General features: G+C 41.0%; 1 protein-coding gene and 1 long non-coding RNA gene across 3 annotated transcripts; one reads left to right on the top strand and one right to left on the bottom strand.

The window, feature by feature from the left end:
- Positions 1-8,077: 8,077 nt before the first annotated feature.
- On the bottom strand, positions 8,078-20,158 carry LOC134167361 (cytochrome P450 2J6-like). 2 transcript variants are annotated; one of them, XM_062625957.1, is made up of 9 exons: positions 19,681-20,158; positions 18,230-18,392; positions 16,958-17,107; positions 15,714-15,874; positions 13,970-14,146; positions 11,996-12,137; positions 11,168-11,355; positions 9,883-10,024; positions 8,078-8,763 (listed from the first exon to the last, which is right to left on the bottom strand). In XM_062625957.1, exons 1-9 carry the CDS (start codon positions 19,849-19,851, stop codon positions 8,585-8,587), a joined length of 1,473 nt encoding a protein of 490 aa, XP_062481941.1. In that variant the 5' UTR covers positions 19,852-20,158; the 3' UTR covers positions 8,078-8,584. The 2 variants fall into 2 exon arrangements, with proteins under 2 accessions (XP_062481941.1, XP_062481940.1); XM_062625956.1 differs by lacking the exon at positions 19,681-20,158 and adding an exon at positions 18,548-18,682.
- On the top strand, positions 14,712-15,674 carry LOC134167365 (uncharacterized). Its single transcript, XR_009966161.1, has 2 exons — positions 14,712-15,025; positions 15,588-15,674. It is a non-coding gene; the product is annotated as an uncharacterized LOC134167365 (long non-coding RNA).
- Positions 20,159-20,908: the final 750 nt, after the last annotated feature.

The raw sequence follows: 20,908 nt of genomic DNA, 5'->3' as shown, positions 1-20,908 counted from the left end.
AGAAAATTTAGAAAATTAGAAATCAGATCTGTGTAACACTTCTGATTCATTCTGAGTCAAAGTGCTGGGTTGTGTCCTTGAAGGCAAAACACATACCTCTTTGAATGCCAGAGTTGCCAGTCATTTTCCCCTCCTCTAGCAGCTTGAGAATCCAGGCCACTCCATGACATCCTTAAGTCATGTCTCTCCTTTTGCTGCATACTGGAGAGAATTTTTTACTGAGAATTTCTTATTCATGAGGTCACACTGGAGAGCGATAGACCTTAAAGAATAATGGGCTGGGGAAGAGCAGGTCCTTAACTGAAATGTACTAGTGACTATATTTATTACCACCAAATATGGCAAAAGGAAGATAGGTAGGCTGGTGTCATTTAGGCTGGTATTTTTTTAAGGAGAGAGGCTTAAATAAAACCATATTTACTGTGCAGAGTGCCACAGATTTTTCTGGAAGTTCAGTCCTGCTGAATACCTTACCACTTTACCTCTGTAACTTTATTTTAACTCTGAAACCTCTCCATTAGGCTGCCTGCAGTAATAAACTGAAGTTTTTCAAATTGATTTAGCTATTCCCTGAGGGTTAAAATACTGCTTTCTTAACTCAGTTTTGTCTGAGTCACACACACTCCATTTTCATTCCCTCTTAGGCTCGGAAGGCTCCCCTAAATCCACCTTTTTCTCCATGAACTCTGGCAGTGATGTATATTTTTGCAAGAGTAAGCTACAGATACAGCATTATTCAACATATAACACAATTTATTTACACAGCATCTTTGGATTATTTTATTATTTATCTGCCTGCTACTTTAAATATGTAAGTTGTGTAACTTCCTTCAGATGTTGTGTGACTGTGGTGCTATCTGAAACCAACACAGCCTGAAGCCTGTTTCCAGCAGGCTGGTCTCCTTCTCTGGTGATGTCCTTCACTCATCACAGCTCAGACACTGCTAGACTAGGAAAAGAAAACTGGAGCTGCTAATCACTCCCTTCTCTCCTTGCTGTTCCCCGTTTGTCCTCAATGCTGACCAGAAGAGAGCTGAACTTCTTTTACTCCTACAGTAGGAGAGAGGCTTGTCTTCTTCCCACCACTTCTCTACACTTGTAATTTTTCTTTTCTGGAACCTCCAGCAGAGCATGGGCAGTTGGGGTGAAGTATGTTTAGTATATGACACTTTTCCACCAGCTATTTCTCAACTAGTGTGCTGTAGTCTCTCAGCTCCTACTGAGAGTTGCTTCTCCCTCAGAGGGGCAATTGTGAAAACTATTTTGAATGGAAAATTTCATTCCATGTACATGGAGGGAGAAAAAAATTGAAACCCTCTTAATTTGGGCTAAAAAATAGGGTTCACAGCTGCTGTGTTTTTAAAATTTTCTTGCTTCATTTCCTATGAATGCCTCTGGAGCAAGAAGAAATCTATAGTTAAACCCCACAGTTTTAAACTGATCTTTATAATATATCTTTCTATGTACCTGTGCATATAAAGCCATTGATTTGCTTCAGATAATATGAGCTGCTTCCAAGCAGCAGAGCAGTATGGAATCCCATTAACATATCATTCATACAGATTTGTAGCAGCTTCTCAGAACATGCTGGAGAAACGACCCAGGTAATTTAGGACTATTTTTCCTGTGCTTTATTGAACCCACATTTGTCTGTATTTATTCTATGTATTATTTTCTACCTTGTGTCTTCATTTTTATGTTCAGCCAGACCCATAAACCCCTTTTCCCTCTAAGAGTTCCTCAAAGAGAATCATTTAAAAATGTCACACTGCAAAGCTTGTTCTACTCTCCAACTATCCTAAATCATCAGTGAGGACATTAAATCAAGTCAAACCTAATGCCAGATTGCTATGTACCATCCTTGAAAATATACCTTACCTCGTCCAGTGAGTATCCATGCCTGGGAGATTTTACTGTGACTAATTGAACTTTATCTTTTCATACACATAGAGAACATTACAAAATAGCCAACACAAAACCAGCCATAGCACTAAACACAGTGAAGCAGGCATATTTAGTTGCCAGAAGGATTATCTGTAGGAGACAGTGCTCTGAAAACACCTGCTGCACAGAGTACCAGCACCAACACAGGTTTCAGGTGCATGCATTATGTCTTTGAAGCCCTGGCACTGTATGCTCCAGAAGAATCACAGGATGGAGGCTGCTGAGTAGAGGATACCATAAGAGCATTCAAAGATTACCAAAGATTACACAAATAACAAAGATTATGGACAAGATTACCAGTGCTCAGGAGTGCAGGTTCAAAGTCAATTTAACAGAGACTGGAAGTAAAAGACTCATGAAAAATAAAAATCAAATTTAAAATAATCCCTAGACCTGCAGTCACCACGTCCAACTGCCTCAAGCCTAAAGTAACTTCAGACTTAACAGAAGGCTAGAAATATTCAAACTGATCAGTGCTATGTGGCACAAACCCTGCTCATGTTGTCATAAAACACCTCTTTGAGAAGCAGCTGCCTATATTGCCTTTCTCTGTCAAATACAACAAAGCAAAATTAATACTGGCCACTTGAACTCTGTTATACCCTCCTGTTTGGCAGTAGAAGTAGGCTAATAGATGGGTCAGGAAGTTAAGTCTCCCCTATGGAATGGATAAATGAAGATTAAAAATTGGTGGTTTGTTAAGAATTACACTGATACCCGAGTGACATGAACCTTACTTCTTAGAAAGTTCACTCATCTCCCTCCACTGGGCAGAGAACTGAATCCTGCATGCTGTCTTGTAATCAGTCTACAATCACTCAGGAGCTCTGTATACTGTGCAGTCCAGAATGTGAGTGATGCTTTTGGGTACTGGCAGCCTAAATAAAGCTACACTGCCGATCCTGACTTCTGTCCTGCAGCTGTCTAGTTGCTGTGTGTTTGCTCTGTGCTACACCCTCTGAACCCCTACAGAATTATAAATTCATTCTTTGTCATTCCTTTATAAATCATGATGTGAACTGGTTTGAATTCACTTGAGCTAAAATTAAAAAAAAAAAAATGTAGAAGAAATAAAGAAAAAGGGCAAGAAAAACCTGTTGCCTTTGTAAGATTTGGTCTCAGAGAAGGCACCTTCTTGATAGAGCTGATTAGAGCAGACACCCTGTTGTGAACGACTGTTAAAAGGCAAAAAGGCATTGGAGTGTAATTCACCTCAACAAATGAAAGCAACTTCTAACAGTGTGCTTCCAACCTTTCAGTCTAGAGAGACATCTCAGAGATCTAGGGGACAAATGAAATGAAACTCACCTGTGTGTGTTGGAAGAGCTGACATTTCTTAGGTACATTTTTTATCTACAAATCTCATCTAGTAAAATGACATCCCAATTCAAATCATAGCACCCAGATCTCCCACCATTTGATTTACACACGAAGCTGCCTTAGCCATATTGCTTTGAGTGAAATGGCAATGAATGTTCTTCAGACCCCATGTTTGCCATCTCTTGTCCTGCAATCATTATGTGGTATGGCTCATCAGATCTGTCTAACTTTTATTGTTAGCTGTAACAAACACCCAGCATAAATCCAATATTCCTTATACAGTTTTACTCTCAAAAGGATTCACTTGTTTTATTCTGCAGTGTTTCTGCTTATACAGCCCTAGACCTCTCTTTCTGTCTCTCTTGCACTGAATATTTGAGTTCAGGGTGATTTTCGAGGATACAATAACTGTATTTTTCATATCCTGAAACTCAACTGTCTCCAAGTCTCCATAAATCTTTTCTTTCATGACACTGAGGTTTGCTGTTTCTTCCAATTTAGTTCAGCTGCAAACATAATTAATGCGGCATTTCACAATGGAAAATGTAATGGAGATATTGAAGATAAAAAAAGTGGGCAGATAATAACATTTACGGCATAAGGATTTTATAGGGAGGGATTTCCTCATCTTGAGTTACCCACAATTCCCAGTTCAAGGCTGCCCTGACAGCACAGACTTGAATGTAGGTCTGATGATACATGGTTCCTTTATAACACAATCAAGGAAGTGTGTGTAACCCTTTATCAGTTAGCATGTTATAGTTTTGGGTTCTTTTTTTAAACCAGAAATTTTGCTCTAGCACTGAAGAAAATTTGATTTACTGTTCCCAATGCTTTTTTCTCACCTGAAGACATCTGGCTAATGAATAAATAAAGCTTCAAAGAGCCAGCAGCAAGACTTTTAGTCAAAGGCAAATGAATAACATTAAGTGCATTTTGGCTCATATTCCAGGATTACAAGTTGCTTGGATGAGCATCTTTTTCTAGTCTCCCAAGTGATGTCTCAGCAGGCATTTGGTCAGGACACTGTCTGAAAGTTAGAAAAAAATTGTTCAAATGGAAAATATAGGATTGTGATAATAAATGTCCAAACTGAAGACAAATACTGAACTATTTTAATTCTGAATAAATGGCATAAAACTTAAGCACAAGATGTATTGTGCCAGAACAAAGCACAGCTGGTCTCATGTTCCATTTCTGACAGCGCATGACAGCACATGCCTTAGGAAAGTTTGTAAGAACAGGACAATCCAGAAACACTGTACTGGTATTAGAACAAAACAACCCCAAAGTATTTTTCCTGCTGAAGATTTATCCAATTGCTTTTTGAGCAGAAATAACTGTTTAGTACAAGTCCAGTGAGGAGGCATAGCTTACCAACAAGCACATGCAGTGCAATCCCCTTGGGTTCTTCTGAACGATTCTCCTTTTTTGTTGCATTTGACACCTGCCAGCCCTTCTGTTGGAGACAGTGAACATTTCCTTTTCTGTCACCTACTGTCCGTTCAGGGTTTTCTAGACCTCCTCAAACGTAAAGAAATAGTTCCCCCAAATGTGCTACACTGTTGTAATGGACGGTATCTTTTTCAAAATTCAATCCCACAAATGTCAGGTTCCCCCACTACACGCCATTGAGTCACTGTTTCGTACACTGAGGCATCAACTGGGACAATTTAGCCCAAGCCTTTGACACGAACCAGTTTCCCAAACAACGTGTTTTAACAGGAGAGGAAAATATTAACTTCTTTTTTTTAGTCTTTGTATGGATGCAAGATCTACCAAACATTTTCACAAGGCTCTCCTTGTCTTTACTTTCTGCTCACTCTTTGCTGCAATGAACAGTCTCCCTCGAGTGGCACACAGCCTGCCATGTGCTTGTGACACTAATGCTGCTACCCAGGAGAGCTCTGCCATGAAACAGAAAGAAAAACACAAGAAAAAATTGGAGGATCCTAGTGTCAGACAGCTTGGCAATGTTTTCTTCAACTGTAGCCTTAGCAGAGCTGAGCACCATATAAGGTTAGGCAGCTCTCTCCTATCATATCCATCAATGTGAAATATTTTCAGCTTTCTGGAGTCACACACTCCCACTATGCTGCAAATATGAAACAAAGACCCACCTCTGCAGTGTTGTGGTGTGAATTCACTTTTCCCCAAAAGAATCACCGTGATTTAAAAAGCAATACACTCAGCTGTATGCATCTTTCCCTGGAATAAACACCTGCAACCTGGTTCCAAACCCTTCCAAACCATATATTAAAGATGACAGTTCTACCACAACTTAGAGGCCTTTGGTTGACATTGGCTATAGAAAAGAAAAGATGATGTGAAGGGTTAGTCACTCCACTTGAAAGAACTGTTACCTCACTCCAGTCATCAGCACCAGGGTGTGCACCTTTTAATTTGGCTGTTCTTTGGTGGCGTAACACAGACCTGTTCCTAGGGGCTGCAACCAGTTGGCAAAGTGATGACAAGATGATGGTCAAGAGAGAAAGCAGCACTTGGAGGGGAAGGGCTGTGGGCAGGAGACAAGGAAAGTCATTTGAGACACTCAGAGGTGACTCTGCTGTCACCCCTCATCAGCATCTGGTCTCGGATCATTTCAGGTCTTTCCACATAACCTTTAAATTTCTCCATTGCCAGAGGTCAGCCAGTCGAGGAGCTGGAGGTCTGTAACCCTGGGCAAGTACTGTAAGAATGATCTCTGAGAGGGGAAACAGTTGTTCTCCAGCCCAGAACCCCTCCCAAGCTTCCCAAGGGAGTGGAGGAAGAACAAAATTAATTTTACCAGGTTTCCTGAGTTTCTGTTTGCCATCACCTCTGTTTAGATCCTTATGGGAACACATGGGTGTAAGTTGGTGCAGTAGGTTTCCAAACCAGCCCAAAATAGTATCTGCCTGCTTAACCCATGTGGACTAATCCATACAGGAGGCTACACACACCACATTGGCTCCATTGTTCAGGAACAGCAAAACTCCTGTGTGAGACTGTCTGGAAACCCATTCTCCTGAAGGGAGAGCTGTGAGGCTCCTGACCTTCAGCCAAGCTTTTAGTAGACTTTTCAAAATCAAATGTGCATTTTTGTAGTACCTGGTAGGGTTCTGGTGAGCAGGGTCCCTGCATCGCTGAAATGGACAGTGAATTACCAGGTTTTTCCACTTTGTGCCATTTCTGAGTTCTCCCCAGTCACAGGGAAGCTATCTATCAACAGCATTGAGTACAGCTGCAGTCTCAATGGATGTAATGTTCCAACCCTTGAGCACAATCAGCTTTACAGGTATCTTATCAGGAAGCATCTTCAGTGAGTGGCAGGATGCCAAGAGGAGTGGGCAAAGGCAATGAGAGACACTATAGAAGGATTAGTGGAATAGGTAGGAGGGAGGGCAGGGTGAAGAATAAGCACAGATAAAGCTGTAAAGAGGCTCAGCAGAAGTAGAACAGACTTGGTATGCTGTGTGGAGCAGGAGACTGGATTATTTATGACAGATACTGCTTTTGTGAAGCCCCTTGCTGTCCCAGTTTCCCTCCCAGCCCAGCAAGCCCACAGATGCTGGGCTGTGCTGGAGCAGACTACTGCCAGAGCTACAAGGCATGCCAGGATCTGGTCCAGCTCAGCCTGACTTTCAGTAGTTCTCACTTCTTTTTAATAACATTCTGCCCCGTTTAAAATCCATTAAGTTCAGATGTACCACAATTATTTAATTACAAAGAGTTTATATTCCAACATAAAAGCACTCATACGAATTCCTCATACGAATTCAACCTGAGTTTATAGCAGTGTTTACAGACATCTCTACCCAACTCCAATATTTGAATCCTTTCCAAACATGATTTGCATTCAAGAATACTACAGCACTTTGCTTTAACAAAGCTACAGCTGAACTTGACTGTCACCTCCAGCTGTATGCTTAAACCGCCTCAGTCAATCAGGGCCAGTGAACAGTTACGTTAAGTAATAGATATTTTAAAATTCTTGCATCATGTTGTTATTTATGTCTTTTCTTATGCTAAGTTACCTCCAGTGCACCCTTCATAGTTACAACATTCTTCTTTTCATGGTCTGGAGCCACAAAGAACAAATAAATCAGAACGTCCAAGCTCCCTTCTGAAAACTCACTGGTCATTGTTTTCAACTCAGCACTGATTCCTCTACTAACACTTGTGCAGAAAAGTGTAGGAGACAGAATCTTGGTATGATGACAGGAGGAGGGAAACCAAAAGGGAAGGTGAATCCTGAAATAGAGTTCCTATGGATAAAGATAGGAACTGGAACTGGGGCAGTAGGATTGGAAAGAGATTGGAAAGAGTTTGAATGGAGAGAAGCAGTATGGTACAGGTTGTAATGAAAGGAGAAAAGGACCCAGAGAAAATGGGGGACAGCTGGGTTTTCAGATAGCCCTAGATGCTGACTTCCCAAGTCTCTACATTCCTCTGATGTGAAATGAGCAGTGAAACCTGCTGGCAAAGTGAATCTCTCATCCCACATCCATGTTTCATCCGAGCAGGAGCAATAATGGGTGTGCTAGGGGGAAAAAAAAATAAATCCCTCAAACCAAAACCAAAACAATCCTAACAAACCAACCACTTGGCAATACATTATAATGATGATCAGGCTGCAAAGTCACACATATGCATTGCTAATAGACCCCAAAATTCAGTTTCTTTCTTCAACTTCAGATTGACCCTCTATCTTCCTTATGGGAGATACATAACATGAAATGAAGACATTAACACACCCACATTCTAAGGTGTTTCCTGGGTTTGGATGTTGTTTTCTGTTTGTTTGGGTTTGGTTTTGTTGTTTGTTTTTTTTGTTGTTGTTGTTGTAATTTGCAACCTGTCAACAAATTGAAGTGGCAAAGTTCAGGACATTAAGATCAAAATAGGGCTTTAAAAGTGTGTTTTTCAGAGTGAAATTACTTGAGGTCATCAAACTACTCACAGAAATGACACCTACTCAGCTCTTGTTGAGATCCTCTGTTGTTGAATTTTACTGAGGTTTGCTCGGGAGTGAGCATTATAATGATTCTACTTGGCTAGGACACAGCATGCAGGTATCAAGTGGGAACCATAGCATATTGCTTCAAGTGCACTCCAAGACAAGCAAATGGTTAGGATCCTTGCAAGAATATCTGAGGATTTCACAAGGACTGGACCAAAAGTACTGATAGGCTGGATTGTGGCTTGCATGCACTTTCTGAATAGCCCTGGACTAGACTAATGCCAATATCCTGGCTAGAAGGAGGAGGTTTACACATTTGAGAGGAAATGCACTGAGATGAAGGTGGATGTCCCATGCCGCTCTGTGATGTGTGGCAGCCTAGCGTGGAATGGCACAAATCCTGTAGGGGTGGGGCTGCAGCGTACCACCCAGAATGGGCTCTGTGCTGATCTTCGTCACCCCCTCAGGGAGCCGGAAGGTGAATGCCCGCAGCAGGTTGGCAAAGAAGATAAAGAGCTCAGTTCTTGCCAGATGCTCCCCCAGACACACACGGTGCCCTGCAGAAGGAAGGTGGGGAGGGAGAGGAAAGTGAATTATTGAGGAATTTTTCAGTTTCATAATAACTTTGTTCATTCATGTTATAAGCAGAGTGTTTTCTTTTGTTCAGGGCCAGGATCATGAAAGCCACAGAATCAAAACTTTGAATTCTTTCTCAGAGACATCTCATCCAATGTCATAGGTTAGGAAATGCCAAATAAAAATCTTGGTGAAAGTGCCTGAGGTACCACCATCATTTCTTTCTTGACCTTGCTTGGTGTGGCAGAAAATTCTTTTCCTCTTACGCTGTTGAGCTTCAGGGTCATACACAAAGAATCTGCCAGCTGTTTGTGTGTGCTTTATTAGTGAGCTAACATCAGTGGATCAAAATTACTTAGCAATTGCATTTGCAATTCAACAAAGGGTTGGCCACTTTACAGGCAAAACTCAAGAGACCAATGTAATTTCCAAGGATTCATCATTGGAACCAATGGCATGAGCAGAACAGGTAAATAATATATTCATATTTCCAGATTAGCAGACAAATGAAAGGAAAGAAAAAGCCATTTGCATTAAGAAATCACTCCTGAGTGGATAGCTAAGTGACTACTCTGCTATATCAACAGAAAAACTAAACCAAAACCAACACAGTAGGAACTTGGAGGCTAAATGTGGTTGCTAACTGTGCACTGTTACCTTATTTCCTTCCTTTGCAACTGGATTTTCAGTTCTGTAAGCAAGAACTTAATCCTTTGTTTATCAGAATGCATTCTGCTTTTCTTTCAGCTTGTTCCTTTAAAAAGGGTTACAAGTAACTCCAGGACACACAGGATGCATTGCTTCTCAGGAAAAAAATGTACATATAAGGAATACTACCATAAAAATCTGTGGATGACTGCAGCATGAAATATGCCTGAGAAATCCAGGAGTTTAAGCTGGATTCCCACTACAGAGTCCTAAGAACAGTTTGGGATCTGATAGCATAGAAGCATCGCCCCTGGCAGAAACAACCCAGTATTGTTCTTTAAAAGCAGCAAACAGCAGAGAGAGAGGATGTTATCTGAAGAAATACCATAGTCTCACGCTTCTGTATTCTTCATCTAATTTGTTGGGTCAGTTCAAACTGGCGGTGCATTTACCTGCTGAAAATGGTAAGAAGGCTTCTCGAGGCATAAAGTTTCCTTCTTTATCCAGAAAGTGGCCAGGGTTGAACTCTCGAGGTGTCTCCCATTGCTCAGGGTCATACAGAGCAGATGCTATATTTGGCATAACAATAGTGCCCTGCAAGGAAGAAACTGTTGATTTAGTTCCAACTTGTAGATTTTCACCCATCAGTTTCTGCCTGGCAGATAAAACTGCTGCTTGTTACCATTTCTTTGTAATGAGCAGATATGATCTGGTTAGAAGACCATTTGTTTTCCTAGAAATCTGGAGTTTGTGATCATTTTCTGAGTTGAATATTATCTTCTCAACCCTGCAGCTGTGTCAGTGGGTGTTAACAGCATTAGTGATGTTGGTACAACTTTGTTATGACCACTTTTGCAACTATTCCATAATACTTCCAGCAGGACTCTCTTGTTGATACTCAGGTCCCAGCATTGGAAACCTCCTGTCATGCTTAAGAGAGAGAGAAATCCAGAGATAATTGCAGTACTTCATTGATAACAACCTCTGAGCCCTTTTAGCAGTAGTACTCCAGGCTTTTTCCTTACAGGTTATTCCCAGCAGACCAGTTCGTGTGCCTTAGGTACCTGGCTGTCAGAAGCAGACAGGAGTGAAACCCTGACCACAAAATGAGTTAGGTGGGGCCAGTCCTACATGCCAGTGATGGTGCTGGCCTCTCCCATCTCTCTTGCAATAAAAGCAACCAATTCCTCTTTCTTGATAGTGTTTTATGCTGAGAACTGGCACCCAGCTTTATTGGCTCTGAACAGTCTTAGGCAGTATTTAGGAGCAACTTCCTCACTGTCAGCTGTAGCTGTCAGTCTCTCAGCTGTTACAGATTCAGGTAGGTCCCTTAGCTCTTGGAGTCAGTGGAGCTATGAGCCATACTCTCAGAAGTCTTCCTCCATTCCAGGAGTGCCAAGCTGGGCAGAGGTGTCTTAACCAGTGCTTTGGCAAACGAGTTTCCCCTCTCAGTCTATCCCCAGCCAAGCAGAACTGGTCTCTGAAGTTGTGCTTTGATCAGCTGGGCAGAAACTTCAGGCTTCTGTGGTAGGGGCAGGGGCCTTATGAGCTGTCTTGAGTGTCAACATGATGAGTGAGAGACTTATTACCAGAGCCACAAATGGCAACCCTTCCCCAGGCACCACATTTCTAGGTTATATGAAGCATAGTTTATAGATGGAAAATGGGTTGCTAAACTGAAATAAAAGCTAAATGTCTCTGCTGAAGAAAGAGCAGAGGCTGGAAATGTGTCCGTACCTTTTTGACAGGGAATCCTAGCAAAATTGTGTCCCTCACACACACTCTGGGCATGCCAACAAAAACAATGTTGCTGAAGCGTTGTATCTCATGAACCACAGCATTTGTATAAGGCAGGTTTTTCCGATCCTCATAGCAAATTAATTGTGAAGGACCCAAAACAGTATCCATCTCCTTCTGCACTTTCCCTGTTACAAAATACACAGTATTTCAGATGGGAAAAATATATAAAATATTTTATGCATATGCCTTTTCACAGAGCAACATTAAAATGTATTATTTCAACATAGCACATGAAGTCTATAACTTGTGATTTAATGCCTGAGTTTAATACATGAAGATAAAAACGGGTGTAGGGGAGAAGGGAGGGGATAACAGTGTGGTCCAGAATCATAAGCAATGACTACACTGTACTTATACCAGCTCTGACATTTATCTTACGGAATGCTCAATGGGTGTAGAGCAAGCCAATCAGCTCCAGGTTTTGAAGGTATTTAGAGACTGTTTAATTCACTTTATCTCAAAAATCTAAATCTTGTTTGCAAAATTGACATAAATGCCTCAGATATTAACTGCCAGTGCAAGGAATGAATTGAGCAGAGTTGGTCCAAGTATGGCCAATTTTTGTCTCACTGCAAGTGCCTTCAGCCAGCTGGTTTGGTCAGGACATAGGATGGCCTCTGATTTTTCCCTCTGCTGCCATTCTTTGTGTTTACAGAGAGTGAAGGCCAGGATCAAATAGTGACTTTTGCACCTGCAACTCATTATATTCAGCCATCACTAGCATTTGGAGTACCCACAGCATTTCACAGCAAGAATCCTTCTCACCTTGGATGTCTGGATTCACTACCATATAGAGAAGTCCCCAGTACAGTGTTGTGCTTGAGGTCTCTGATCCACCGAGGAAAAGATCATTTATAACACATACCAAATTGTCTTCATCATACTTGGGCTTGACCCCATCTTTAGACTGTAGATGATAAAAAGTTGAAGTTAAAGCATAAAAATAAGGTCATCGTGCATGCCTCCTGTGTGGAATTTTTATTTCCATTTGCATAAAGAATATTCAAAATTGTAGGTTTTGATGAAATTAATGGTTTCCCAAACGGACACAGTAAGTCTGCATTGCTCATTTTCATGACATGGAATATTCTTTCATTAAAAACCAGACAATTTTATACCTCTTGACTTAATCACAAAAACTTTAAAGCACACCACAAGTTTTGCAGTTAGCCTAGAGTATACTTCTATACAAGTGCTCCACAATGTGTCACTCAGGCCTTGGTCTTTCCAAAACAGTCAAATGGTGCTAGCAAATACCAAGGAAACCTATCTGAATAAAAGGATCACAACTGAACATCTTGAGAGCAATTTCTTCTCTCATTCCAGGACAGATGTGAACTGATAGGAGAGAGGTACCCAAGTATTTTCTTCTTATAGTAAGGGCATAAAATATAAAAACAATTAGAGGAAACACATTAGGCAAAACCATTTTAAAATAAACATATTGCCATGACTTACACCCCTGACACCAGAATAAACTGCATCTTTGCCTCTAAAATGCTTACTTTTGTAAATCTTGTCATAGTCACTCAGACATAATGTACAAGAGGGTATATCAGCTCCCTGCAGAGCCCATGAGCCAACACAGAACACAACAACCTGACTAGACGAAAGCCAGATGTAGAAGCTACATAAACTTCATCTACCCTAAGAAAAAGATGCTTTGTTTAGCTCCCAAATGTATCCAAAAATGTCTGAGCTTGAAGCAGAAACTCCGGTGCTCTTAGCAGAGCCTCTCTGCTCATGAGTCACTTCCTGCTATGGAAAATAATAGTCTGGTGAGAGAAGAAGATTAACAGCTTATTATGGCATTGCATGTGAAATTGTTTCCTAGGCCCTCCAATTCGAATATAGATGCCAAGACAATCATGCCCCAGACTGTGGGGAAATTAGAGGTAACACAGTGAGAACAGGCTTGGGACACCCAAATTCATTCCATTTAGGACCTGCTGATGACAGCATTCATCTGTCAAGAAAGCTGACAGGCGTGATGCATAAAATACCTCTTCCAAGGTTGGTCAAATGATGAAGTAGGCAAGCATTTTTGACGTGCAACTGCTGAAAGGGATGAGGATGAAGGTGGAAGGACTTCTCTCTCTTTGGTACTGCCATACTGAATGATACCAAGGGATTTTAGGACAGCTTGGAAATCCTTTAAGGAATGGACAATCTCCTCAGACCAGGACCTAAAGGGAGTTTCCAGTAGAGGGAAGATCCTCCACAAATGGATTCTGCTCAGAGGAAGAACCATATAGTTGTGTGGCACAAAGACAGCCAGTATTAAGATGCACATTGAAACCCAAAGCAGCATATCAGCTATTTCAGAGTAATTATCTATGCATGCACATTTAATCCCACTGTAAACATGAGGTACCCTGCTGTAGAAGATGAGGTTGTCTACAAAAGTTCTGTAACCAACAGATATAAACTGTCTCATATTTATCATATTAAATCCCAATCATATTACAGGATTGAAGTAATCACATGGATATTTATGGAAAGCGCATGGTAGCTCATGAGTTCACACCCTAAAATACTTTATGATAATTTGTTCATATAACTAAAACATAAAACAAGATGCCTTTCTGGGAAACAGAGTTGGTAAGTCCCAAGCTACTGTATTGACATTAAAGAGCCTATGAAATGTAAGAAACTATGATAGAAAGGGTCAGACTGTATTTAATGGTTTATTTGTCCTTACACTTCATAAATGTGTGATCAGGAAGAATGAACACTTACTTTCTCCATCTCAGCCAGGTAAAAGTCAATGAAATCCTGTGGTTCGTTTGGAATCCCTCTCTCCACATGTCTTCTGATCTCCTTCCTTGCAAAAGAACTCAGGACATCATAGCAAGACAGCGCCTTCTTATGAGGACCTGGGAGGCGGCACATCAGCCAGGGGACAATTTCATACAGCTGTGGGAGTGAGAGACAAGAGGTAGTGTAAATTATCTGTCACTAACAAAGCTGCTTTTAGAAGCACCAAGAGGTTGAATTGTCCTTTCTGGAAACACTGATAATGGAGTAAACAAATTAACATTGCTTTGAGTAGATTTTTGCCATCATGTGAGAAAACTTTACTAGTAATTTTGACATGGTTTTGGGGGTCAAAGGAGTACTGAACACACTCTGCTCATGCCAGTAACTTTACTTGACTAATGTGGATCAGTAGAAGACCTTACTCCTGCACAGCTGGAGACCCTAGATCCCACACACTCAGAATGTAAGGACATCCTTTCTGGATAGCATGTGGCTATTAGGATTAACAAGTCTGCAGCCCCAAGTAATCAGTGGAAATTGTGACGCTCACAGAAAGAAAACGTAGGCTGGGTATCACTCTATGAGCTAATTTAATTTTCCCTCTCAGAGTCTTCATGACTACTATAGGACCAATAATTGTTCTGGTGGGTAGAAATATTTTACCTTCTATGTGTTTTTATACACATACATTTATTTTCTATGTATTTATACATATATTTGTCAACTCAAAGAATTGTCCTATAGCTTGGACAGTTCTCTCTTTGCAGCATCTGACATTCCACCCTGCCAAGCAAGTGGCGTTTTTATCTCCTCTCTTTGTTCTTTCAGACTTAACAAGAGAAGTAAATAGAGGTGGGAGAAGCAGCATTACAGAGATCAAATTTATTATAAACTCCAGTCTCAAATGAAATTTTAAGGTTTCTGTTAACAGTCTCAGAAATGCTGAAAGACTTAAAAGCCAGGAGTCACAGACATGTCCCTTTAAACTTGCAAAGAGAGTTCTTAAAAGTGGCCTCAAAACCAAGGAGGCAGTATGTCGTGGTTTAAGTCCAGCCACGCAGTCTCTCTCTCACTCCCTCCCCTTCATCTCCCCCTCCCCGGCTCCCAGAGGGATGGAGAGGAGAATCGAAAGAATGTAACTCCCATGGGTTGAGATAAGAGCAGTCCTGTAACTGAAGTATAACACAAACCACTGCTGCCTATCACCAATAATAATAATGATAAGGGAAATAACAAGGGAAGAGAATGCAACCTCTCACCACCCGCCAACCAATACCCAGCCCAACCAAGCAGTGATCAACCCTTCTGGGTAACTGCCCCCAGTTCTACATGCTGGGCATGACGTGCTGTGTTATGGAATACCTCTTTGGCTAGTTTGGGTCAGGTGTCCTGTCTCTGCTTCTTCCTGGCTTCCCCTCCTCCCTGGCAGAGCATGAGATTCAGAAAGTCCTTGGTCAGACTAAACATTACTTAGCAACAACTAAAAACATCGGTGTTATCAGTGCTGTTCCCAGGCTCAAAGTCAAAACCACAGCACGGCGCCAGCTACTAAGAAGGAGAAAAAATGACTGCTACTGCTGAACCCAGGACACAGTAGTAAGGGCCCCAAGATCTCTTAGCTCCCAGTTGCTCTGTATTTCAAAAAGTCCTATTTTTATATCCACACTTCCATTTTCTACCTATTGGGGGGGGGGGGGGGGGGGAAGGCATATTAATTACTTACCTGATGCACAAAGCTGCCTCCAAATCTGAATAAATTCTCCGTGACTCTGATCAGTTCATGGAAGGTTTCGTCCTCATCAGAGAAATGATATCCAAAAACCAGAGCACAAATTACATTTGAAATAGAATGGAAAAGAGGGAAAGAAGGATCCACAGGTCTTCCTGCAAACACAGAAATGAGTATTCACTCTCAATGCTTTCTTCAGGTGTTCCTCATGCAGATAGGAGAAGATGTTATAAGAGATTACAAAAAATGTTCTCTTTACCCAGCTAAGGCATGAATGAGGATAGAGATGTGGCATTAATATATATTTCTGAAAATAAAACATAGTCTTAGAGCAAAGGACATGATTAAATGTATCCTCATAGCTCTAAAACAATATCATAACCCTTCCTGTGAAATAGCACTGTACAGATAAGAGCTGTTAGAGGATATAATATCAAATGTGCTGTCCTCAGTTGTGTGGAAGAAGACAAGTCAGAATGTGGGAAGGAAGAAATGTCACTGGAGATGAACTAAGAGAAGGCAGTGACAGACATGCTCAAAAACATAAAAAAAATACTTAGGAGGAAAGACTGAAGGAACTTGGGAAGGTTTAAGAAGCAGAATAGATGGGTGGGAACTGCAAAGTGTACATAATAAAACTACTGCAGTTTCAACTATGGCTGGTAGATCATCATATCTCTATCTGGTGGGGTTTTTTTAAAGTTATGAGACAGACATCCATTAAAAATTATTTGGACAGCAATTATCTTAAATTGGACTCTAGGATGAACCTGATAATCCACTGAAGCTCTCTCCCACCTCCTACTTTCTTTGATTTTCTTGCTAATAGCTACTTATCCAGACAGACAATAAAATATCCAGTTTACCTCATGGCATCTAATGTTACTGAAATTTAGAGGAATGGCTAAGCTCTGCAATACTCTTTAGTTATGTATTGTAGGCAGTCTGAGAATGGCTTGACTGTGCCATTCAGTGACATCATATCATTGTACAGTCATATCATAAAGGAAATCATAGGCCCATGAAGGTGGAATTTCAGAAGTTCCCAACTTCAGTGGGTTTATGAACAGCTTTTTAGGAAAAAAAATCACACTTGAGACACTACCTTCTGTCAGCTCTTTGGGCTTTGGATGCCCCACTCTAGACCTACCCCAACCCTAGACAGGCAGAGGTAAATTTGCATATTGAAGAAATTAGACACTTTTTAGTCCTGGATCCATATCTTAGCAGGTAGATACCTTTTAAGTTCACAAAAAACTCCACCAGGTGAGAGGCCTCCTCTTGCACTCGATATTCCAGGCCTTTTTTCCCCATTCCCAGATTGCGTAGAGTCATTATACCAAAGCGTCTCTGCTGCTTCCAGGAGCGACCACTTGCCAATATAATACCTGAGGGTATTTCCTGGCATATTAATATTTGCCATAGACATGAACAATTCATTTAAAAACATTAAATATATGGAGAGAACCAGGAAATACACTGTTATACAAGCGTCTTTAGGTGAAATTATCAGCAACCAGACATCATGGCCAAACATACCCAAACGGTAATATTGTCTGTAGTTAAGCTTTGAAAAGGACAATTTAAGGTTGATTGCCCCATTTCTTGATGTCTTAAAAAAAAAAAAAATCCCAAACCAAACAAACCCAAAACAACCTTAAGATGTCTTTTTAGATTTGCTTTAGCTACACTCAAACAGTCATGCTCAAGACAGGAATAACTGGATGAATTTGTGCAGAGTGGTGTACAGGGCCAGGGTATGTTTATGGAGATGTAGATCAATTAATGTGATACTTGTAGGGTGAGATGTTGAACTCAAAGGATAAGTGACATTTGGTTCCTGAATTTCCTCTGGAAGGGAGACCATTCCACTGACTGTTAAATTGCACTAGTGGTTACCTGAAGAGCCCTGAACTGCTGCTGTGATTTAGCTTTAAACAATGCGTGTTTGCTTTGGTATAGGAGAAGCAGGGGAGGGAAAAGGAAAGGCTGCAAACTGCTGAAATACACTGAGGAGAAGTGGGTTTTCAGGTGCTGGAGGCACTCTCACAAATGCTTAAGAGTGGCTGCAAACACAGAAAGGAGACTTCTGAAGGATGGTGTTATAAGTTTCTTGCTCATGATGGTAGGTGTTTGGCAACCATAATGTATACAGGAAGCAAATGTATAAACAAGCTTGGCATGGAACATTCAGCAAAATCATGTGCTGCAAATTGGATTGCTCTGTGAGGAGGGCAAGATTGCAAAGCTCTGAGCTAGGATAGTATCCGTGTTGATCATAGCAAAAAGGTCACCTAGAAACAGCCTGATCTGGAGTGTTTCCCAAACTTGGGAAAGCTGGGTACAAAAGGTGTCATGGCAAATAGTAAGTTATTTTCAAGAGCTGGTGGAGGACTTGGACATGTATCTGATGGAAAAGCATTTGGAATGGGAGGGTAGAAGACCTAATAAGGCAGAATAGTTTGCCAAGTCATCATTCCTGTGTATTACTTATGGCAGAAAAACCTCACCTTTTCCTTTGGCCATTGCTCTGAAGAAAGGTGACACCATCCGCCCAGCAACATCCTCAGGGTGTGTAGTCATGCCATCCTTCACTGCTTGATACCCATTCAGTATGATCACTGGGGTCCACCCAAACCACAGAGTATATATGTTGCCATAAGTTTTTGCCAGCTGTAAGTGGAAAAAGATGTCAGAAAAGAACAGATGAACTGCTTATGGGAGTGGTAAAATTAATTTCTTTTGAAAGCACAGGCTGCAGCAACACTGCAGCAAACTAAAGAAGAAGTTGTCATTTCTTTGCATCACATCTAATCCAATATTTGTACCTCATTAGTGGAACAGCCATGCTCTGTGTCTCTCTAGGACTGTATGCCTTCAGCTAACCCTTCCATCGCAAAGGAAACGAAGTGTTTAAATCTGCTCCATTTGAGTGCTCCAGAAGAGGAGGCCCCGCCAGAAACTAGTCAACAGCCATTAGGTGCCAGTGGGGTGCAGCTGAGTCATAAAATAGTTCAGGTTGGAAAGGACCTTAAGATCATCTAGTTCCAATCCCCCTGCCATGGGCAGGGATGCCTCACCCTAGACCATGTCGGCCAAGGCTCTGTCCAGTCGTGCTTTCCTCACAGGAAAGCAATGATCACTGGAGACAGAGAGATGTCCAAGCAGGGACAAGTGTATGATAGAGGAAATTCAGTAATCTGTGGAAAAAGCTTTGCCCAAGCATCTGCTTCAACACACACGATGATACAAAAGAGGTGGTAGACAGTGTCTGAGGTGCCACCAGAATTACATCGAATTGATCACAATAGATCCTTGCTTCTCCTTATAATTCTTTAGGTACTGCCTTTCCTCTCCCTCTTACAGCGTCACTGCCTGAGTCTACACTGCACTCAGTGATCCATGCGTTCTGTCTCAAGCATATATCTGAATCAGAGGTCATCTGCAAACCATTACAAGATTTACTGGCAGAGTACAGGGAGGGACTGACATGGCCTAGGGAGGAGCAACTGCTTCTAAAACCAAGTGGCAAAAACATAGTTTTAAAGGAGGTGTTGGAAGACAGGGAATGTGTGCCATTTCCATGTTACAAGCACAGGCACCACATTACCCAATTTGTCATTAAGTTAGACAATGTGTCAGAATTTTAAAAAATAACATGTATGGGCTTAGCAGCAGTGGAGAAGCATCTTTTCAATAATTGGTATTCTCTGACTTGTTATTAAAGTCAGAAACCTTGTCCCCAACGTTTATTTAATTCATAAGAACGTTAAATTTCTTGTAAAGATGACATATTCCACATAAAAAGGTGACCTGAATGTAAAAATCAAGTTGATCTTTATGTGTCCATACCTCATCTGTAACTTTCTAAGACTTCAAAATTTCACTTTGCTATTAGCATATCAGTTTTGCTTAAGCTCTAACTAAAATTAACCAATTAAGAGCATCTTAAAAGAAGTACCTCCATCAGAAGATCCCGATGAAACTGAAAGTTCAGGTGCACCAAATTTCCCAGCAATGGGAGAGGAGTTGGTCCAGGAGGGAAATGCTTGCATGCCTTTCGCAGTTTGAAAAACTCAATAATTAACAAAAAAATGATCAGGACCACAAAAGCTTGACTTATTGTCAGCATTTCAGAGCTGATTTATCAGCTTGTCTTTATCAAAAAGAAGGTACTGGAGCTTGGAAAGGCTGGTTTTCCTTCTTGTTCCACCAGTTGTCTCTGCAGACTGAGTTCTGTTAAGTCCCAGCTCCTTTCCCTCCCTCTGTCCCTCCCTCTTCATCACTGCCTGCCCTTTTCCTGCACCCCATATATTTCCCATACTGAGATATGTTACACTGATCACTGACCAAAAGCACACCTAGCTGGTTACAGCAAGCCCCAGTGAGAAAACTTGCAACTGCTTGTAATCAAGGTATTTGTCCTGAAGTTTAAGTCAGGGAACTGCTGGTGTGTATTGGGACACCTGGATTGGGATGACACCAGCTAAGAGCTGGTGACCACTGGAAATTACATGAGTGAAACTCAGATTCATCTCCCTTGGGAACTTTAAAAACATCCATAGTTGTTCATTTCTTAATTCAGATTATGAGTGTTACATGTCAGTTACAACAGATTTGCTAGGTGCTTTAGTCACAAACACTATTTAGCTTATCCTTAAATGTGGCTGGAAATTCAGTTTTGGCTGCCAGTCCCTTCAGTTTATGCAGGCAAAACCCAACAGCAGTTGCAGACTAAGTGTGCAATTAGAAGACAAAATTGCTACGTGCAATTTCTGAAAAACTGGCCATGAGTGTTCAAACGTTTTTCCCTGGTAAATGGCAAAAATAACAGTTTCATCAAGTGAGGATTAATGACATGGAGTTAGTGCTTAAAAACTCACCTTACAATTGAATACTAAAGAATTCAGAATATTAAAATCTGTTATATTTAAAAACTAATTAAATGTAAAATTCCAATTGTATTTTATGTTAGCATGTATCCTAATTAAAGGCTTTGTGTGCCTTGCTTTATTTTCTACATTTTTTATCGGTTTTAGAATCCTGGCTATTATTACAAGTTCTCAGTAAGTTTACAGGACTTAGTTTGAAAGAGAGCCATGGAAAGCACTGCATGGCAATCACCACGGGATCCGATCTCACATTGCAAAGAGAATGTCTTCACTGAAAATGAAGTGCAAGTCTGAACA

The sequence above is a fragment of the Pezoporus occidentalis genome, unplaced genomic scaffold (genome assembly GCF_034315485.1).
Source record: "Pezoporus occidentalis ecotype Australia unplaced genomic scaffold, CSIRO_AGI_Poc_V1 ctg285, whole genome shotgun sequence".
NCBI classification, from domain to species: Eukaryota; Metazoa; Chordata; class Aves; order Psittaciformes; family Psittacidae; genus Pezoporus; species Pezoporus occidentalis.
The sequence above is the reverse complement of the archived record's forward strand: the minus strand, read 5'-3'. Positions and strand labels throughout refer to the sequence as shown.

Coding starts and splice junctions, on each gene's coding strand:
- LOC134167361 (XM_062625957.1), bottom strand. CDS start 19,851: ATGCTGACAATAAGTCAAGCTTTTGTGGTCCTGATCATTTTTTTGTTA. Junction 14,147..15,713: donor GAGGCAGCTTTGTGCATCAG/GTAAGTAATTAA, acceptor TCACTCCCACAG/CTGTATGAAATTGTCCCCTG. Junction 10,025..11,167: donor TAGGATTCCCTGTCAAAAAG/GTACGGACACAT, acceptor TCTTCCTTGCAG/GGCACTATTGTTATGCCAAA.